Source organism: Orbicella faveolata, unplaced genomic scaffold (assembly GCF_042242905.1).
Source record: "Orbicella faveolata isolate gen_17 unplaced genomic scaffold, um_ofav_v1 contig_25, whole genome shotgun sequence".
Lineage (NCBI taxonomy): Eukaryota > Metazoa > Cnidaria > Anthozoa > Scleractinia > Merulinidae > Orbicella > Orbicella faveolata.
Window position 1 is genome coordinate 15,984,539 of NW_028301553.1, and position 22,028 is coordinate 16,006,566.

The window sequence follows — 22,028 nt, forward strand, 5'->3', positions numbered from 1 at the left end:
TCACGGACGTAAGGCTCATCCGCTGAAGAGAAAATCGCAGGCTCTGATCGTGTTGGGTCAACCTTGTAGCCTTGTAAAGATGTCTAGCAGAGGCATGGGGTTCGGATTGTCCGCTTTATTACGAGGGTCTTCCAGACCCTTCAAGGTTTGTAACATATTTTATGCTCCTTTGTATTATGGTGCTGTTCTTGTTGAACAAAAGCTTTTCTGTGGTGATCAAAGCCAGATTTACCTTGTGCCTTGTGTCGTGTGCGATCGCACGCGTTGCTAGAGCAGACTGTATGCATAATAATTAACTTGGAATTTAAGCCTAAAAAAAGTAAGCTGATTTTAAATGAGCTCACCGTAAAGCGTTATAAATGATTTGAAGCAATATTATTATTTTATAAAATATTATATATTTTTTTAATACCTAACCAATAGATATTAAAATTATTTTTGTAGATAGTGCAGTAAAATGGGGGTCAATTGCTCCGACTACCTCTTTCGTCTAGGGTTCTCATGTAGGCGTATCAAATTGCATGATTGTAAACAATAAATTAGTCCAGCTACATCTTACATCAACAGATTTTTTTCTTTTCTGTTTCGTTAACATGCACTTTTGTAGTGATTCCTAGAATGGTCTATTGATTGCTGAACTATAAAAATTGTATTGTTTGTACATTTTACAAATTATATACCGGTAATAACCTTACATACGACAGTGTGTTTGATGGAATATATGACCCCCGCCATTTTATGTATTTTTTAATGCAGTACGCAGTTTGTTGACCACTTTCAGCATGTATCAAAATGCATGCAAAAATTATTAGCACCTATCCTGATTAATCCAGCTAGCATTTCTTTTTCACATAAATTTCCCACTACTTTCCCTGCTTTTCCTTTGTTTCCAAACAAGTCTTGCTGTACAACCTTTAATGTGATGATGAGGTTTACTTGCACCAATTTTGTCTATCAAATCTATCGTAATCAACAATGATTTAGATAAACATATACAGGCAAAAACTAACGATAGATAAATCCGACGTTTTGGCGACATCTTGGCGCCATTGTCAAGGGAAAAGTATAAATCTGCTAGTGTTCTATCACGAATGGCGTTCTCTGATTGGCTACATTACCCACTATCTATTTAAACAATAGAGTGTTTCTGTTGAGGAACTATCGGTTGATAGTTGCCCTGCGGAAATTTGATGTTCTCAAAACAAATATTTGCCTGAGAAGCGAAGCTTTGAGGGCAAATATGCTAGTTTTAAGAACATCAAATTTCCAGGGGGCAACTATCAGACCGATAGTTCCGAGACATAAACACTCTATTGTCTTTATCGTTCACCACTAAATTTTCTTCCGCGCGCCAGTTCAAAATTCATATTGAATTATTTTCAACTTTTTTGGATGAAAGCTGTGAAAGGTCGTTAAAGCCAAATGTAAAATTTGAAAAAGAAAACCCACTTAATACATTTCAATTGTTTACTTTCCGTAAGCCCGCTTCCTTACAGAAACATTTACACAGACGAGTACTATCCATCCAGGTATTTTCCTCGGACAGGCACTATGGGCTGATAGTGTCTCTCCACGGATGAACACTATCGTGTCACGTGATCAATTTAAATCAATAAGAATCGGAGAAAATTTAGTGGTGAACTATAATCCGTGATAGATAATGAGTAGCATAGCAGTGTACACTTGTTAACAAAAGGACAGCTGCTTTTGGCATTTTTGAAGTGTCTGTGAAGAGGATTTAGATTGAGTTTTGAACGACTGGTAGACTTATACTAAAGCAATTAGATTATTTGCTCTTGATTTCTATGTGTGATAGAAATCTTGAGCTCATAATCTTTAAGCAATAGAAAACATGTACCATGTTTCTATCGAGTTATAGAGACATGAGTCGAAGTTTGGGAGAATAAGAAATGCTGTGGGAACACAAGCCGCAGGCGAGTGTTTCCACAGCTTTTTTGAGTTCTCCCAAACTTTCACGAGTGTTTCTATAACTCAATAGAAACATGGAAAACATGTTTTCTATTTCTTTTAGAAAACACCGTGACGAAAAAAAGGAAAACAGCTTGGTAACTTTGATTATCAAAGTGTAAATTCTCTTTGCTCGCAGCATCATTACGTCAACAGTTCGTGCTAGTTCTGTGTTTCCATCGAGTTATAGAAACACGATTTTTAACCAATCAGCGGGTGTATTTTCTTAGGACTGTTTTCTAAAATTGTTCAATATAACAGAGGTTGCACACCAGGACTCATTTTTGAAACAGAGGTAAAAGGCAACTTGGAAATAGTGTAATATTCTATTCTGATGCCATAGGCCTCCAAAGATATATACATGTAATTAAAAGCATCTGCAATTGGTTGTTAAAATTCAAAACTGTCTAGCAGTTAGAAAGCAGCTGTTTGTACTTGGATCTGTAGAGCTATGTCATCAGGATGTCTTTTGAGTAAACAAAGCAAGACATAAGTTAAGTCATAGTTGCCACATGTCAGGAAATGGTCAAGGAAAGAAAATTCCTCTGGTCCTCCAGGTTGGGGGTAACATTGGGCGATGGGCCAATCACCCATCCCTGTAAAACAGCATTAGATTACTGAAACCTCAAGCACATTAAATCAGTCGTCTCTTAAATTGGGGCCATTGTGGGACCCTGCTCAGGTGAGCAAAGTAAGTGATCTCAACAATATTTTTCCTTAATGAAGAAGGAGAATTTGTTGAAAAATGATGAGTCTTCATTAATGGGAGCAAAGGACAGCTGTAAGTTGAGACCAGAAGCCACTACTAGATCTGACATTTTGTATTTATTCAGGCTGGGAAATCTGATTTTTATCAGGGTCAGGAAAAAGTCAGTGAATTTTAAAAAGTCAGAGGCCTGTTGTAACCATGTAAGTTAGGCTAAGTAGTTTTCTCCTATGTGTGTAGTCCGCATAGGCCATTTCCCCCTGAGATGACAGAATTGTGTTTTAATTATGATACATTAATGATTTCTGTGGTATGGTTTTATTGACATTTTTCCCAAACATTTTTTTTGTAATGGTTATCAACAGATTTTCCTTAGAAGAGCACAGACGTCAGCAATTCCAAAGGATCAGGTTAGTTTTTTATGTCCATTTTTCTTCAACCATTGTAGGGATGATGGTAATGGTCAATCTTGTTCACGTGCTGTAGATTCTTTTTCATTACAGATCAGGAGCAGTATATAAGCCAAATCAGAGTTTCTAGATTTGGTGCAGTGTGCATGCAGTTTTATCCCTTATTTATTCCCTGTTTTTGTTTTCCTTTTTAAATAATAAAAGAAGAGAATGATCAGGGATAAAAAGGCATGCCCAATACACTAATTCTTTAAACTCCAATTTGGCTTATTCTATTGAGAACACCTCCCAATTTAATTGGAACTGGGTCATAGAAGCCCTAAGCACGAAAAAAGTATTATTGATGTGAGCTCAGGAAAATAGAGTATAGAGTATCGAGTCTAGCTTAGTCCAGAACTTGAAAGAGACTGTGAGCTTACATTTGTCTGATTTTTTACATGTTGTAATTAATTTCTTTTTTTATTTTCATTTTCAAATTTGATGTTTTACAGCTTTTTGACAAGGTTCTGATAGCCAACAGAGGAGAGATTGCCTGTAGGGTAAGTGAAATTTGGTTTACATATTTAATTATTTTCTGTTTACAAAGGTTTAACTGGCCTCTCCATGATTTTCAGGTTATGAGAACATGCAAACGTCTTGGAATCAAAACTGTTGCAGTCTATAGTGAAGCAGATGCAAATGCCGTAAGTTTAGATCAACATTGATGTCTCCTTACTTGAGGTCAGCTCTCTCTTATGGTAAAAGTTTGATGAATTTGCTCAGATTTGGTTCCTTTCTTCTTATGATGACAAGTGTGAAGTTATATTTGATATTAAAAAAATATATTAATAAATTATTGATTTTATAGCTTCATGTGAAAACTGCTGATGAAGCATTCTGTGTTGGTCCTCCTCCAACTAATCAGAGTTATCTGAACATGGATGCCATCATGGAGGCAATAAATACCACCGGGGCACAAGCGGTGAGGAAATAACTCCTTACTAAATTCTTGAGGTTAAGTTGTTTATAATGTGTCATTAATGTCACTGTTCCCATCAGAACAATACAGCTGTGATGTGCTGGTTGTTTAACATGCAAGCTACTAATTAAAAGCAAACTAGAAGTCGAGTTAGTTTTAATGGGGGAGCACTGCCTTGCATTAGGTAATAACCTGTGTGACTTCCTGTGATTTTGTGACAGAACCTCTTTAATTTAATATCTCTTTCCTTGTGAGGCCTAGTGATGATGAGTATCTCAGTCCATTAACTGTATTTCACTGATGCAACATTAAAATACATTTGTAGGAGATGGTCCACCAGTTCATGATCGGGACCTGGATTAGGTGTTTAGCCAGATAGATAAACTGGCATCCTGTTAAAAATTAATTTAATTTATACATCAAGAGGAACAACTTAGTTACTTTTTTTAAAGCATTTTTGGAAATCTATATTTATTACACCTGCCATTAAGATGCTTAAGAAGCTTGAAATCTGGAAAATTTCTAGCCTAAGGATAGCATGCCTTCAGACCTTCCAAGGAGAGTACAATATTTTAGATGTCCCCTTTTCAGATTAGTCATAAAGTGGCTATTTCCAGGCATTCAGTAAGGGTAGTTTAGTGCGGTGCAAAGAACAAGTGGAGAAAGGGCGAGGGGTTTGGACCTCCTATCTGTTTCCCCGGATCCCCCTTGTTCTTGCACTCTTGTTCTTCCTCTTTCCCTTGTCCCCACAAACTGAGACCCTGGAACAGGCAACATATAAAGTGGCTTGAAGCCTGCTCTGGATCAGACGGTCAAAGTTCAAGTGCTGTCCAAATAAAATGGCTTGAAGTCTGCTCTGGATCAGACGGTCCAAGTTCAAGTGCTGGCCAGAATCAATAATTTCAATTTCCTGCCCTGTCCAGTAATATGCTTTCTTATACTCTGAATAATTGTCTTGCAGGTTCATCCTGGATATGGTTTTCTGTCAGAGAACAGCAAGTTTGTTGCTAGACTGGTAATCTTACTTTGATTCATTATATGTGATATTGTAAGTACCAGAGAAGTGTTTTATTTGAGTTTCAATTACAGACTGACAAGAGAGTTGCAAATGGAGTGCTTTGTGGATTATTTGAAGTGGATGATATACTTTTCACTTGCCAAAAGTTATATTCTCAGTTGCTTATGGTGCTGGCTATTCCCTTCTAGGAAAGCTACCGTCAATAATGTGCCTTTTTTCTGTAACTTATCTGTTTTCATGCTATCAAAAGGAAAAAGCTGGTGTTGCATTCATTGGTCCAAAAGCATCCGCTATGCAAGCAATGGGAGATAAAATACAAAGCAAGCTGATTGGAAAGAAGGCTGGCGTGAACATTATCCCTGGGTTTGAAGGAGTTGTCAAGGTGAGTATTATGTTGATGAAGGGTGTTTAAGTTTAGAATCAGGATGATCAAGATTCAGGACAACTCAGTGCAGCAAAACACAGCATTCTTTATTTGAGCAAGTGAGCATTCTCATACAACGCTCATGTGTAGGCGCACATGTAAAAGACTACATGTAAACTATGACACCCAAACAATTTTGCTGTTTTGAGAACTTCAGAAGAACAGTGTTATAGGAAAAATTTCAAACAGGAATAAAGCTTTTGTGATTTACAGGAATGGTGAAATTTTAGGACATATGCTCACATTCAAGTTTCACATTCTCTTTAGGATGACAATGATGCAGTCAGGATAGCAAATGAAATTGGTAAGCTTCAAATATTAATTCACTACTAATTTAGCTCCTGATCTTTCTTAGGGTGAATTAAAGGGTTATTCATGTGAAGCAACAATGGCACCTACAGTTGGATATGCATTTGTCTCAAGGGGTTAATTAAATTTCCAGGGTTTAATTCATCCCAACATGTTTATTATGTCCTTATATGCCTATTGGCGTGATGAGAGGAGATTAAGATGAGCATGATGATGATGATGATGATGATGATGACAATGATGATGATGATGTGTTTGAATTTGTGGCCCATTCAGTTTATGTTCTGTGAGCTTTTCTGTTTTCTCCTGGTAATCCCACTTTTCCTCATTACTTGATTTTAATTAATAAACTATGTTTTTGTGTGTGAATTTTTAGGTTATCCAGTTATGATCAAAGCTTCTGCAGGTGGAGGAGGCAAAGGAATGAGAATAGCTTGGAATGATGAGGAAACAAAGTGAGAAGCTTTCAATTTAACTTGTTATAGACTACAATGTTTTATTTGAAGACACACTGTAGATATTCGTAATTGATTTTAAGGTGTTCACTCACAGCTTAGTGAACGCAATTCCATTTAAATTGTTATCAGGGAAGGATTTCGGCTCTCATCACAAGAGGCTAGTTCCAGCTTTGGAGATGACAGGTTGTTGGTGGAGAAATTCATTGACAACCCAAGACACATTGAGATTCAGGTGCGAGCTTGCAGTATTATTTGTCACTGTCATTGCTTTGCTTTTGAAACAAGCTAGTTCTGTCAGTGAGGTGCTTCTGCCAACTGCTAAAATGAATAATACTGGTAGTAATTTTTTAATGATTTTGGTGCTAAGATTTGCAGAATTAACATTTGTCAGTGATGAGTCCAGACATGGACTCATATTGGTAATAGTTTAAAATGTGCTGTTAATTCTATTCTCCCCTCTGTAAAGGTTCTAGGAGACAAGTATGGAGATGCTGTAAGTTGAAAGTTCATATTTATAAATACCATTTGATGTATTTTTGCCTTTTAATAATAAATATTAATCAATTAAAAGTCAGCTCTTTGGCTTCAAAAGACATCTAAGTTTTATATTTATAAGTCTCCACCTGACAGGTATTGAGAAGAAAGATCCAAGCATGATTGGTACCTAGATGTTGTATCAAATTCTGTTTAAAGTACTTGGCATGATTTAAGTGAGTTAATTTCTCCACATGAAGAGCAAATTTTAGCTTCAGGTCGATACGTTGTGTGCATGGGCAAGGTAGCTTCCTCTCTGTGTGCCACTCTCCAACCAGGACTATATATGTGTACTCAGTAAACCATCTATGGGCATGCGTGCTCACTTCTTAGTATTTTGTAGATCTACCTCCTCACATTGTTTTAATTGCGTGTTATACTTGCCAATAGGTCTATGTGAATGAAAGAGAATGTTCTATCCAGAGACGCAACCAGAAGGTCATTGAAGAATCACCAAGGTGAAAAATCAATTAATTGTTGTTGTACGATGTACGTTAATTATAATCATTGACCAGTAATCTGGAGGCGTGACGTCAACAGTGGCAGCAGCAGCAGCAGTGGTGGTGACAGCAATGGCGAGAGTGGCCAGCTGATGATGTGCATGAAAATAAGAAAAGCAAAACCTAAAATGTGTCAAGCTGATCCTTTGTATCTGTTGCAATTCTGATTTCTTCCCTCAGTTTAGCTTTTATGCAGGACAAAGTGTCTATCTTGATTCACTTTTGCTCTCTTGAGCCAGATTACAATACTCTTTCTTCATGCCTATAACAAGCGTGAAACTACATCACGATTGTATATTTTGAGTCCAGCTAACTGAAATAATTTTCTTGTAGCCCATTTGTGGACCCAGACATGAGAAAAGCTATGGGAGAACAAGCTGTTGCTCTTGCCAAAGCAGTTGGATATGACTCAGCTGGTACTGTGGAGTGTTTGGTTGACTCACAGAAGAACTTCTACTTCCTGGAAATGAACACTCGTTTGCAGGTGGAACATCCCATCACTGAGATGGTAGCTGGGGTCGATCTTGTGGAACACATGATCAGAGTTGCTGCAGGTAGGACAGTGTGGTTCAGCTTTTACCTTTGCTTTAAATTTTTCGTCAAATGGGAAGGGGGTGTCTGGGGCCAATAACTTATTAGATCATCAAAATCTTATGAAATTGGACAACAAAGTCAGAGATTGGGTGTTTGAATCTAGATGAGTACAAAATAAATCAAATATTGTAGCATGGCAGTAGTATGTCAAAAGGTGGAGGGGAGGGGGCAAATATGGGATCCTGGTGGTAGTAGGGTAGGGTTAGGGATTGAGGAGGTGGTGGATGGTGTCCATGACATTCTTTTTAAGAACCCCCAAATAGTGGGGAAAAAACTGGTTTGAAAAAATTTAAAGCAGAAAAAAATAAATAAATAAAAATAGAACTGCAACACGTAGGCCATACCATCTCACCATCATTATTGTTAGGAATCTAAGGGAACCTCGAGAGGCAGAGAGCTTAACAGAATATTTATGAAACTCTTTCTGTGTAATTTCAATTACGCATCTTATGCTTAAAGCATTGTTTATTCAACTTTCAGGTCATCCACTTAGCATCACCCAAGCTGATATTCCAGTAAATGGCTGGGCAGTGGAATGCAGAGTGTATGCTGAGGTCAGGGACTGGAACTTTGTTATTGGTTGTTTATCTTCTCACAATTCTCTGCTACTCCTACTTTCTCCAACTTCACTCTTGTACCACCAAAAAATGAAAGGTGCAAAATGTGACAAGGTGATTTTTTTCAAGAATTTTCACTAAGAGTCACAGACTAAGGAAGCAACAAATCTGAATTCATTGATTGGTTTCTGAAGTGATCACCAGCCCTGCTGACAGAACAGAAAAGCTGGATTATAGGTTTCTTAAATGAAGAGCTCTGGCTCGGTTGGGGCTAATTTGAGGCTAACTCAGCACTTTCTTTTCCTTGCAAATCTCAAAATCACAATTCTCCCTACTAGTTGCCATGTATCTCTTTTAATGTTAGTCAAGATAATTTGGAGGTATATTAAGACAATATCCTCTGGTAGATGATACTCTTCACTGTTGTCACCTGTCTTTGGACACACAAAATATTGATATAACTGTAACGAAATATTAACATAATTATGCTAATTAATCATTCTTCCTTGTTTAAGGATCCATACAAGAATTTTGGTTTACCCTCGATTGGAAGATTGTACAAGTACATTGAACCAACTCATCTTCCTAATGTGAGTTTGTCTTTGCATTTTTTCATGTTCTTGTTATTTTTGGTATTTTTTTTGTATCAGTTTGTAATTTCACTGCCTATTAGTTTTCTCAATTTGTCATAAGTCGGTAATGTGAACAAATGGCTTCGTACAACCAGCTTCATAGCACTCTTTAATGTTATAACATAACTAAAGCAAAGTGCGCGCTCTGATTGGTTAATTTAGCGTCTACTATTTGCCCATGGGTGTACGCTGCTGACGTGTGTGCTAATGTTTACAAAGCAAATCTTTTGACAGACATTGTTGCCAAAATAATGGCCGACGTCCTTCTCCCAGAAATGCGAAACTATCTTCACAGTTGTGTGAAGATGAAACTTTATCCAGTTACTGGTGTGCAGTCGGTTGTCATGAATGAATTTTTGCGCGCTTGTTTTCTCTTGTCATGTAAGACTACATGAAAATTTTTTTGTGATGTAGCTCAATAAAAGGGCTTCTGTTGTTCAATGTCTCAATGTTATGTTATAAAAAAAATGGTAAACGCCATAGCATGTACTATTGAGTTGTGGATGCACTTGAGAGGTTTGCTAAGCACTCAAGAAGCTAGAGTCGCACTCGGCTATCACCTCATGCGACTCTTACACTTCTTTTGTGCTTAGCAACCTCCCGCGTGCATCCATAACTCAATAGTACACGCTATGGCGTTTACCATTTGTTAATTATAGACATGAGTGTTTTAATGGAAAATATGCCACTCATAAAATTCATATGGAAACTACATCTGGGACCCATGTGGTGTATTTTCCACATCCTCACTACTGACGCTGCAATTTCCTGCTTTTTCATGGTTGTTTAGACAAACAGTCAGTTTGTCTGCATAATAAAAAAGAAAAGTACATGGTGGCTTGAAGATATGACTATTATTTTCTCCTGTTAAAAACAATATTTTACTCACTTGCTGCACTCATTCTTAAAATATTGTTTTTACCACTTGAAAATAAAATTTATATCTTCTTGCTGCCATGTAGTATCTTATCTACATATTTAACAATTATTCCATGAGCATGCATTGGATATGAGATGGTAGATAGCCAATGAGGTGCATAGTGTCAAGTTGGCTAAGATTATCTCATATCCAACAAGTGTGAGGAAAATAATATTATTGTCGAGGAAAAGGTTGTTGTTATTCATCGTGGTAGATGCAATAATAAAGTGTATTATCGTTTGTCTCACGATGTAGTCACTTGAGATGTAGATCGCGACGTTTCGACTGCTTACTGCTAGTCTTCTTCAGGCGATAAGGTCGACTGATTGCACGGTATCATTTATATCACAAAGGTCGGCTTTGATTGGTGCATTTCGATCCTCCTATTGTTCCATTATTCCGGCGAGTAGCTGTTCCCTCAGTGGTCCGCTGTTGTACCGTTCTCCTGTTGTTGTGTTTCTTGATCGTGGGTATCCATGCTTCAGGAATTTCAATTCCACTATCCCTGTTGATGTTGTTAGGGTGAAGTCTTATGTGAATAGCTTCCTTGACCCTACGTGTGTACCAGTGAGGATCTCGATCAATAAACTTGACCTCATTCCAGATAGGATAGTGGCCGGTCTCGTGGGTGTGTTCAGAAACGGCGGAGGTCTGGGTTCGGGCGAGTCGTATATCCCTGTCGTGTTCTTTGATCCTCTCCTGCATAGATCTCCTGTTTCCCCGATGTAGACTTTGCCGCACTCACAGGGAATCCTGTAGACAACACCATCTTGTTTAGCCGGGTTGACGGTGTCCTTTGGTCGCACTAAGTGTGACCGAAGTGTCGTGTCGGACTTAAAGACGGTGCGAATGCCTTGTTGTTCTAGGCAGCGGCGGAGAGACTCCGAAACTCCTTGGACATAAGGTAAAACGGCGGTGGATTTAAATTCCGCGACAGGCTCTCTTCTTGGGGTTGTTCGTGCCTTTGTGATCTTCTGTACAAAAGAGGAGGGATATCCGTTAGAAACAAGTACAGATGACAGATGTTTCTTCTCTCCAGCGATTACTGATGGTTTGGTGACGAGACGTTTAGCCCGGTCGTACAGACACTTCACAATATCGCGCTTTACTGAACGAGGGTGGTGGGAATCATACGCTAGGTACTGATCAGAATGTGTTGGTTTCCTGTAGACACTGGTGGTAAGGCGGCCATCAGGTTCTCTGTAAACTGACGTGTCGAGAAAGGCGATCTTGTTGTTGTTCTCGATCTCCATGGTGAAACGGATTGATGGTTGTTGACTGTTCAGGTGTTGCAGGAAGACGTCAACTCTATCCCGATCCAGGATGGTGAAAGTATCATCTACGTAGCGTTTCCAGATCTTAGGCTTGCAAGGTGCGGACTCTATTGCTTGTTCTTCAAATATCTCCATGTAGAGATTAGCAATAACCGCGGATACAGGGCTCCCCATGGCTGTGCCGTCTCGTTGTTCGTAAATCGATCCGTTGTACTGGAAGTACGTAGATCTTAATACGAAATTCAAGAGGTCCGCGATTTGAACTGGTGTAAGTGTCGTGCGGTCAGCCAGGCCTGCGTTACGAACAACGAGACGGCACAGCCATGGGGAGCCCTGTATCCGCGGTTATTGCTAATCTCTACATGGAGATATTTGAAGAACAAGCAATAGAGTCCGCACCTTGCAAGCCTAAGATCTGGAAACGCTACGTAGATGATACTTTCACCATCCTGGATCGGGATAGAGTTGACGTCTTCCTGCAACACCTGAACAGTCAACAACCATCAATCCGTTTCACCATGGAGATCGAGAACAACAACAAGATCGCCTTTCTCGACACGTCAGTTTACAGAGAACCTGATGGCCGCCTTACCACCAGTGTCTACAGGAAACCAACACATACTGATCAGTACCTAGCGTATGATTCACACCACCCTCGTTCAGTAAAGCGCGATATTGTGAAGTGTCTGTACGACCGGGCTAAACGTCTCGTCACCAAACCATCAGTAATCGCTGGAGAGAAGAAACATCTGTCATCTGTACTTGTTTCTAACGGATATCCCTCCTCTTTTGTACAGAAGATCACAAAGGCACGAACAACCCCAAGAAGAGAGCCTGTCGCGGAATTTAAATCCACCGCCGTTTTACCTTATGTCCAAGGAGTTTCGGAGTCTCTCCGCCGCTGCCTAGAACAACAAGGCATTCGCACCGTCTTTAAGTCCGACACGACACTTCGGTCACACTTAGTGCGACCAAAGGACACCGTCAACCCGGCTAAACAAGATGGTGTTGTCTACAGGATTCCCTGTGAGTGCGGCAAAGTCTACATCGGGGAAACAGGGAGATCTATGCAGGAGAGGATCAAAGAACACGACAGGGATATACGACTCGCCCGAACCCAGACCTCCGCCGTTTCTGAACACACCCACGAGACCGGCCACTATCCTATCTGGAATGAGGTCAAGTTTATTGATCGAGATCCTCACTGGTACACACGTAGGGTCAAGGAAGCTATTCACATAAGACTTCACCCTAACAACATCAACAGGGATAGTGGAATTGAAATTCCTGAAGCATGGATACCCACGATCAAGAAACACAACAACAGGAGAACGGTACAACAGCGGACCACTGAGGGAACAGCTACTCGCCGGAATAATGGAACAATAGGAGGATCGAAATGCACCAATCAAAGCCGACCTTTGTGATATAAATGATACCGTGCAATCAGTCGACCTTATCGCCTGAAGAAGACTAGCAGTAAGCAGTCGAAACGTCGCGATCTACATCTCAAGTGACTACATCGTGAGACAAACGATAATACACTTTATTAATAATATTATTGTTTTATTAAAAACTCCCCCAAAATATATAAAATTAAAATTAAAATTAAAAACACCCCAAAAAGCTATGCATACACTTACTAAATTTGTAGAGCAGGTTATAATGACTTATATACCATGACTGCTAAGCCAATGAAAACTCTTGAATTGCATTGTCTGATGATCCAGTTTTTAATATATACATTACGTGTTTTGCACGCATTACGTGCCTACATTGTTGGGAGTTGATAATTCTAGTTTTAGTTATTTTATCTTTTAAGTCCCACTTTCTACTCTGTATTTTATTTCCCTTGTTAGGTTCGCTGTGACAGCGGTATCATTGAAGGCAGTGAAATTAGCATCTATTATGACTCTATGATATCAAAGGTAAATTTTCTGCAGTGAATCTTTCACTTGTTCCATCCTGTTCATGTAGTCTTATTCTTGCCTTCTTGACAGCTTTATGTAAGGATAAAATCTCATTTTATTTTCATTAGTTGGTAACCCATGGGCAAACCAGAAATGAAGCGCTTGATTTGATGAACAAAGCGCTGGACTCTTACGTTATCAGAGGTAAAAACAACAAAGAAAAGCAGGATACCTTTCTTAGTTTTAGCAGATCCACGTCATAAGCACAATACCTACTACTGCACGAAGGTATCACACTCAATAGCTTTCATTTGAGTGCACATTAGGGTTTCATTCACAGACTTAAAAGTCAGAAACACTTTGTACATACCTCTTACTAACCGAGTTCGAGGTCCGTACTATAAGTTACGGACAGAGTTTTTTCCCGTTCGATTTATGGCCCAAGCGCGAAGGGCGCGGGTCACAAATCGAAGGGGAAAAAACGAGGATCCGTAACTTACAGTACGGACCGAGAAGACGAGGTTAGTAAGATATTTATTATATCTCTACTGTGTGCCTGACGGGTTCGGAAACGATTTCTATTCACGCGGACTCGGAACGGCTTCAAATTTCTGACGCACCTCGGAAGCATAACGAGTCAGTTTGAAACTGTTTTTAAGTCGTTAGCACGCTTTACTACATAATTTAGAGTAATGGAAAGTTTTAAACTTTCACTTGCTTTAAAAGTTAAGAACACTTATCGATAAATTACGAAACAGTTTGGCAACAAAACCAACTTTAAATTTTAGCGGGCCGTACAGGAGAGTACGGCCCACCAAATTGACCAATCACAGCGCGCGTACTAACAGAGATATAATAAAGCATAATAAACAGTACCGCATGAAAGTACTGCTCATTCAATAGCTTTCATTTGAATGGTCACACACTAGGGCTTCATTCACACACTTAAAAGTTAAACCACCTTGTACAGCATAATAAACCATACCACATGAAAGTACTGCTCAATAGCTTTCATTTGAATGGTCACACACTAGGGTTTCATCCACAGACTTAAAAGTTAGAACCACCTTGTACAGCAGTACCACAAATTAGTAAACAGTACCACATGAAAGTACTGCTCAACAGCTTTTATGTGAATGGTCACACACCAGTATTTCTTTTGCTAACTTAATAGACTACCTTGTGCTGAGCCTCCTTGCACAGCGTGAAATAATGCCATAGCTTTTTCCCTCCAAAAAAAATCTGTGATGTTGACAGGTGTAAAAGTTCTACATTTTCTGCTGCTTTGCGTTTTGTAGGTGTAACATACAATGTATCCCTTCTCCGTGATGTTCTCAATCATCCTAAATTCCGCCTTGGTGACATCACCACTAAGTTCCTTCCTCAAGAGTATCCAAAAGGATTTAAAGGTAAGAATTCTGACCAGGGCTGTCAAGGCCTCTAACCCGTAACACCAGTTATGGCTGAGTATGTTTGATTGACCCTTGATCTTAAGTGGGACTGAACTTGATTGTTGTTGATACAATTCAGACACAAAGTAACGAATTTGTTACAGGTCTGAAGGTCAAGGCTACCTGTAGGTGAATCAAAACTTAATGACAGCCCTGCTACCAACGGGGAAATAAATAATCATTGTGACTGGGTAGTACACATCTGGGGCTCTTACCAGTTGTATGAAAAAAAAACCCACAGTTTTTGGGTGCGACAACAAATGGAACGGACCTTTCCAATGGACATTTTTCGAAACATTTGGAATACCTTCAGAGCAATTCCTCTTTTCTCGTTTTTACCGAAATGATCGCAAAATCATTGTACCATTTGCTCTTTCGCTCTATTCCCCCATGCTCGTTGATGAAATACGCAGTTGTTTCGGTGGGAAATGACTGGGAACAGTCCTTTCCACTGGAAGGTTTTCAAATCCTGTCAAATATTACACACTCATCCGGTCTTATTTTGCCTATTGAAATTTTGTACTGTTCCATGTGGCGGAAAACTCTCACTGGTTTTCCATGCAAATGGAAAGCATTCCTCTAGTTTAGTTCTTCTCTCTTTTAATTTGTGGTTCTTGCTAGTCTTTTAACATGGGGTACTTTCCGTTCGGCCAAAACTTCCGGTTTGAACCTGGAATGGAGCAGCGTTTTCCGAAATTTCTGAAAAAGTGGACAATCCCTTGAGGTATACCCAAATTTTCGAAACCTTCTTCTTAAGAATTTCCGTTCCGTTTGATTTTTCTCCCAGAATTCCCGGAATTTTAGGTCAAGTGGATTCAACAGGTTTTAGCCTGCGGAACAGGCGGATTAGCGGAGCAGACCGCGAAGCGTGATATACGTGGTCGCGCTCCGCGCTCGTGTATCGCGTTTCGCTCTCTTCCCCGCTAATCCGCCTGTTCTCCAGGCTAAACAGTTTTCAGATTTTCCGGAAACTTTCTAAGGAAATTTTCACACCTTTTGCCTCCGTTTCGAAAGTTCGGGTATTTTTAGTTGATGGTAAACCCCAAACAATTACTGGTTTCCTTTTGCGACAGGCCATCAGTTGACAGAAGAGGAGAGAGATGAACTGTTGGCCACAACTGCTTATTTCTTTGTACAACGAGCAAGAAAGGCAACAGCATTCAAGAACCAGAGCAAGTAAGTGAGAGCTGCGAGAAGTCGCAAACATTTCAGTGTTTCCTTCCTCACAGACTGCTGACAGTCTGCTTTTCTCTTGAAGTCAGGCAGGGAATATGAGGCGAGAAAACAACAATAACTTCATTCACTCGTGCATCAAAAAATGTATATAATAGAAGAACAGAAAAATATGTAGAACTTGAGTCTGGAGACTGAGATAACTCGAAATTCGAGTTATTGTAATGTTCCTATGGATATTTAAGGGAATAGATAACTGATGAGAGAAGAGATGTATACATGATATAACAGAATGGAGAAAAACAATACAAGTTTTCAGAATGTTGTTCAGACAGTCAATAAAATTTCAGTTGCTTAGAGAAGTTTCAAACTAAGAGATGTTTCAAACTACAAAGGGATTGGGACGAGACATGGGCGCGGCACTCTCGCCCCAACTCATTTTCGCCCAAACCGTAAAACATAATGGGTTCCGCGCTCTTTTATAGCTGACAATTCGTGCTGTTAAACGTCTTCAGATAAATTTATTAAACTTAAGATTGTACCTGTTTTTTAGGCTCAACGCTGTGAGTAAGAGGCAATCGACCTGGGATCTTGTGATCACTCTACAGAAAGCAGATTATCCAATGCTGGTGAAATCAAAACCAGATGGCAGTTTCCAGGTCAGTTGATTAATTAGAGAAGGTCACAACCTATACCTACACTCCTGAGCTACATCATAGCAAACGCAGCTTCAATAGTTTAATTTTTGTACCGATCTAGGCAAAAGACAGGATGAATGACAATCTAAGAAAATGAAATGGACTACAATAGGGAGAAACCCTGAGGGGTATCCCCTTATACGGGTTCTATCGGTATGTGTGGCGCTAAAGAGTATGGTTTTTGAACCGTGTTGGTTTGTGCACTCTGGTCTTCAATTGGGTGTGTTTGGTGTGAAGTGGGTATATCTGTAATGAGTTAGGTCTATAATGGGGCATCAAATTTTGGGTCGGCTCTGAAATAGGGTAGGGAAAATCGCAAATTTTGGTCCAGAACTGGGCTAAAGGCCCGGATACACGGATATTACGTCCACAACTAAAATTGTTGCGCGCAATTTTGCGCACAATAATGCAGCTGTAAAATTTCGTCCTACTTCTGCATCATTGTGCGCAACAAATTTCTTCGTGTATCCACCATCTGCAACATTTCGTGCAATGCTGTGACGCAAATTTCAGTGTTCAGCCAATCAAATCTCACTTTCAAATTTAACCGCCGACCCAAATGTCGCCCGTCGTACGTTTCATCAAATATTACGTGTAATGTTGCACTAAATGTTGCAACCGTGCAGGCACGTCGAGTGAAAAATTGTTGCGAGCAATATTGCGCGCAATGTTGCACCGTGTATCCGGGCCTTAAGGGTTTCACACCTTCATCAAATTTTTCTGTAAATACCCCCAAACCCCGAAAGGGGGCGGAGGAGAAACTTTAGAACTCGAGGCTTGCGTTTTGAGTTTGGAACAGTTTCCTTTAGAATTTTGGTAACTTCTCTCTTTAACACTAAGCTTCTTTTAGTTGTAATTATCGCTCTAGTAAGAGTTCACAAAGATTTTATTAAAAATAATTTAAAACAACTACAGTTTCTTCAATATGCCTCGTAGGTCACAATAGATGGAAGACAAGTAGATTTTAGCACCTCATCCGGGCTGGCAGATCCAGTATTTGAAGCCAACATCAATGGCAATGATGTGCTGTTACAGGTTAGAATATCAAATTATACATTATTACACGGTTACGCAATCGTCTCCTCATCCTACTAAAGAAGAATTCATTGTTGCTAGCTGTGATGTTTCAGCGAAGTCTGTAACACTCATTCTGAGGTCGAAGAAAGCCTCGAGTGATAGTTTAACGAGACAGACCAATTAGTATTGGTAATCGTATGAATGCGAGTGCAATTAATAAGGATTTACACCACGTTTGATTTTTGAAAATTCTTTTAAATTGCACGAGCCTTTTCAAATACTACGAGTAGTGTAAATCCTTAATTGCTTGAGCTTTCATACGATTACTCATTTGTCATATGACTGAGAAAAGTGCGAACACGCGCGCGTTAATTTGCACTGCTCTCAGCCAGTAACAATGAAGTAATTTTCTTAGTCATATAATAAATACGATTAATATTATTAAACAGGAATTAATGAACCAAGATGGATCGAGAGAGGCGAATTACAAACAACGGACTTGCAAACTGTGCCTTTTGGTGATTTGCCAAAATCGACTAAAGGCTGTCATCTCAATAATTGCCAAACTCACCGTTTAAATGAACCATGACTTCTACAATTTTTTTAATGAAACAAATGATGAAAGAGATTGAATACCGACACCCATACTTATTTATGTATACGCGTATTTAGTTGAAGAACGTAATCAACGATGCTTTATTCTTTGTTTGTCGTGTAGACGTTGAAGAAGGAAGGAAATCTCTTTAAAATTCAGCACTACGGAACGACGGTAAGTGCTCGAAGGTGATTCAAACTGAAACAACACGACTTTCATGACACCCGTTAGGCACTCAAGCTTTGGTTTTGTTTTCTCTTGGCTGTAAATAATTTGACATTTTTATCATTTCTTCCTCATTGTCGTTTTAGTACAAGCTACGAGTGCACACGAAAGAACAGTACGAGTACATGAAGTACATGCCAGAGAAAGTAGAGGTATGTACAATTGAAGCAAACCGGTTTTGAGCAGGAAAGCAAACAGTTTACTGTCATTCCTTTCTTAAAATGGTACAGTGTAAAAGGAAATTTTTCCTCTCGCGCGACTATACACTTGTCAAAGGTTTGGAGTTTAAACATGAGCGATGTCTTATTTATTCATGACTTGATACTTGACTTGGGTTTACTTTCAATTTTTTTAATTGACTTGACAAGTTTGATTTTGCTTGACTCGACTTGACTTTTAATTTGTTAACTTTAGTTGACCTTAGCCAACTTGAAGTTGACTTGACTTGATTTGTCTTGGCTCGACCTGACTTCATTTGACTTGACTTTTCTTAACCTTACTTTATTTTACCTGACCTGACCCAACTTGACATGGCGTGACTTAAGCCTTGGTCAAACGGCGCATGGTAGTCGATGATAGCTGATGATAGTCGGTGAAAATTCGGGGAGAATCATTCAACTATCATCGCCGACTATCATGCACCGTTTAAAAGCCTGGCCAAACGGTGCATGATAGTCGATGATAGTTGATGATAGTTGAATGATTCTCTCCGAATTTTCACCGACTATCATGCACCGTTTGACCAAGGCTTTAGCTTTCCTTGGCATGACATGGCTTGACTTAACTCGACTCAGGTTAACTTGACGTAATTAAGACAGGGAATTTTGTGCTGTACCTAGGTGCTTATCCCATTCATGGTTCTCTTTGTGTTATGTAGGAGGACATGTCTCCATTCCTCAAGTCCCCCATGCCTGGAACAGTGGTATCAATTGCAGTCAGTGTTGGAGAAACGGTACGTCATACATTTGGCTGGTCAGACAAACCCCTTTCCCCCACTCATGGAAGCTGCTTTCATGACGGACCGAAAGCTGGTTGCATGACAGCCCAAAAGAACGTCGACATAGTCTCCTACATTGACTATTTTTCATTAATTAGGTTCATGAAGGACAAGAACTAGCAGTAGTGGAAGCAATGAAGATGCAGAACAGTTTACACGCTGGTGTTTCTGGCACGGTAAGCAATACTTGTTAGCAGCTTATTCCAGAACTTTGGGAAAGCCGTACTTTAGAGACTTTTAATTTATCGACTAAGCATCCGTAAATACGACAAATCGCCTATTTAGCCTCCATACCTTCGCAATACAGTAAAACAAGATGGCAGACGATCGCTGACTTTACATAAGCGTAAGAGCAAGCACAAGAAGAAAAATGTTTTGATCTGTTTGCGCTCGCGCTTATTCTTGTGTTGTGCGCGTCCTCTGTACCGTGTGCTTGTGCCTATGTCGTTTAGAAAACCAGGCCTTAGGGATCGTATCATATACTGGCTTTTTTCCTTGACAATTTCACTTCCATTTTTTTTTTTAAGGTGAAGACAGTAAATTTCCAAGCTGGTGATAAAGTTGCTGAAGGCGACATTATGGTAGAAATTGAACATCATCCAGACCATTGAGACTGCACTGCCCTCCCGTGCGGCCAAAGGTTTTTTAGGATTGCACGTGCAAGTGACTTCTATTTGCACTAATTGACACTGATTTCACTTGCATTCAAAGGAGTTTTACTTGCACGTGCAAGGGAGTGCATTTTGCACGTGCAAATGACGTCTATTTGACACGTGCATGTAGGACTCTTTCCTCGTGTAATTAGCTTCTGTTATGCACGTGGAAATGACTTGTGCACGTGTGAGCAGAAGCCACTTACCCGTTGAGTGGATTTTTGTGTGCACGTGTCAATGCCGTCAGTTTGCACGTGCGTTAAACAGAAGGGCTGAGATTACAAATTAAGTCGTTTGTAGAAACTGAGTTGACGTCGTTTAAGCCATTGTGAGTGCTGATGAGTTTAATCGTGAGTCTTTTTGTAACTACTTTTTAGAGTTGAGCGTGAAATGTCCAATATTCTTAATTAACATTATTCATGAAAAGTAAACATACTGCTTAACATTTAAGAAAAAAAATGAAGTTTTACTTTCTAAAATCGTTCTTGGCCTTGTGCTGATGATCTGTTTTATACAATCTGTTAGATCACTCGTGATGTGGTCTTCGGGTTTGTGTTTAGTCGTAATACAAAGCTGGAATTATAGTACCAAGACAGGATAGATGACACCCTCACTAGCTTAGACTACTACTTCGCGGTTGAAAGTCTTGAAATGCTGCCATCTTTTATTAGTTTAGATTTTTGGCAATGGAACCGGCCAGGAAATGGGATCTCAGGGATTAGATCAGTTCGATTCTGCGTCTTCTCTCCGATCGAGGCACCGAGTTCCGTTTTTACAAGACGTCATTTCAGCGCTTCAACTTAAGCAAAGCACGACGGCAACGGCAACGACAACGCCAACAAACAAAAGGTTTAATGAATAGAACAATGGTTGTGCACGTGCGTTATAAATCTTTGTACAAAACAACAACGTGAAATGACCAAGTTCTGCGTATTTTTGAAAACGTGAACGACGGTGGCTAATTTTTCGTATTTTCATGTGGAATTGAACGCTGGCGGTACATATTTTAGCTTGAGCAAGTTGTGAGACCGATAGGCGTACTGAACAGATCTAGGAAATTACGAAATTCGAAGGTAAAATATAAATTCCTGTTTTACTAGGCGTCATCCTTAGCGTCAAATCATCCAATAGCACGAGCACTCTGACAAATTGTCACGTCAGCATTACGCAATGAGTTGACGTCATGTTGCTTGGCAACAACAAGGAGGAAAAACGCTGGCTTATAATAGCAATTCATCGCTCTCAACTGGTACGTAGTTCCCGCAACGGTTAAACGTGTGTTCGGATCTAAATTAATATAACTTGTGTGCCTCCCAAGGAAAGAGAGACAAGAATCCGTAATAATTTATAACTGAGACAGTTACCAGAACAAAATTATGTAATATTGTGGTGGGAGGGGGGGGGGGGGGGGGATGAAAGAGAAAAAAACTGAGCTAGACTTCAGTTTTAAATACCTAACGTATACTCACTGTTACAAAGAGAATAAACAGTATTTCAAGTGAGACAAAATTATAAAAACTAAGTTTTAGATCTGTAATTTTTGGACCTGGAGTTGAATAAAATACTCGAAACTTTTAGGAGATCTTTTATTCGTGTGGTTGTATCAAAGGATGATTTAATTTATGACACGCGGGTTAACGCGCGTGGATCCGCGTGGAAATGGCTACATGAAAATTAACAATTATTATTGGTCGAGGTTGAGCAAAATATCGTGATTTGTCAGTGGCCAGGAGATCAATTATTTGCCGAGGTCGAAGGCTGATGCGAATAATTGATCTGCGAGACACTGACAAATCACGATATTTATATTTTGCTATAACCGAGTTCAGTAGTCGTTTTATTTTCCATATGTAAATCACTAGCTCTCTGACAGCTCAGGAAAGCAATCTGCCATTTTTCACGAAGAGACTGGTTACAATTACGCATGAGCAGAATATTATTTGCAGCAAAACACATTGAGACGGTATTACGCATGAGCAGACCATTGGTTGTAGCCAGTTATTTGCAGGTCACGTGGTGGGCTTTCTTGATTTTTCTTCCCTTCAGCT

General features: G+C 39.6%; 1 protein-coding gene across 1 annotated transcript; it reads left to right on the forward strand.

Annotated features, from left to right (window-relative positions):
* Positions 1-33: 33 nt before the first annotated feature.
* Positions 34-21,562, forward strand: LOC110052884 (propionyl-CoA carboxylase alpha chain, mitochondrial-like). The gene is made up of 26 exons (XM_089293395.1): positions 34-145; positions 3,040-3,084; positions 3,576-3,623; positions 3,699-3,767; positions 3,932-4,045; positions 5,004-5,057; positions 5,311-5,442; positions 5,752-5,788; positions 6,170-6,248; positions 6,381-6,483; positions 6,718-6,744; positions 7,176-7,243; positions 7,619-7,839; positions 8,360-8,433; positions 8,952-9,026; positions 13,121-13,189; positions 13,300-13,375; positions 14,470-14,580; positions 15,696-15,798; positions 16,349-16,454; positions 17,430-17,528; positions 18,229-18,279; positions 18,417-18,482; positions 19,208-19,282; positions 19,426-19,503; positions 19,855-21,562. The coding sequence occupies exons 1-26, from the start codon at positions 80-82 to the stop codon at positions 19,936-19,938; spliced, it is 2,130 nt and encodes a 709-aa protein (XP_089149521.1). The 5' UTR covers positions 34-79; the 3' UTR covers positions 19,939-21,562.
* Positions 21,563-22,028: the final 466 nt, after the last annotated feature.

Bases quoted from the DNA above. Each gene is read 5' to 3' on its own strand.
- LOC110052884 (XM_089293395.1), top strand. From the start codon at position 80: ATGTCTAGCAGAGGCATGGGGTTCGGATTGTCCGCTTTATTACGAGGG. The intron at 8,434-8,951 runs GTCAGGGACTGG...TCCTTGTTTAAG, and splicing joins AATGCAGAGTGTATGCTGAG to GATCCATACAAGAATTTTGG. The intron at 14,581-15,695 runs GTAAGAATTCTG...CTTTTGCGACAG, and splicing joins GTATCCAAAAGGATTTAAAG to GCCATCAGTTGACAGAAGAG.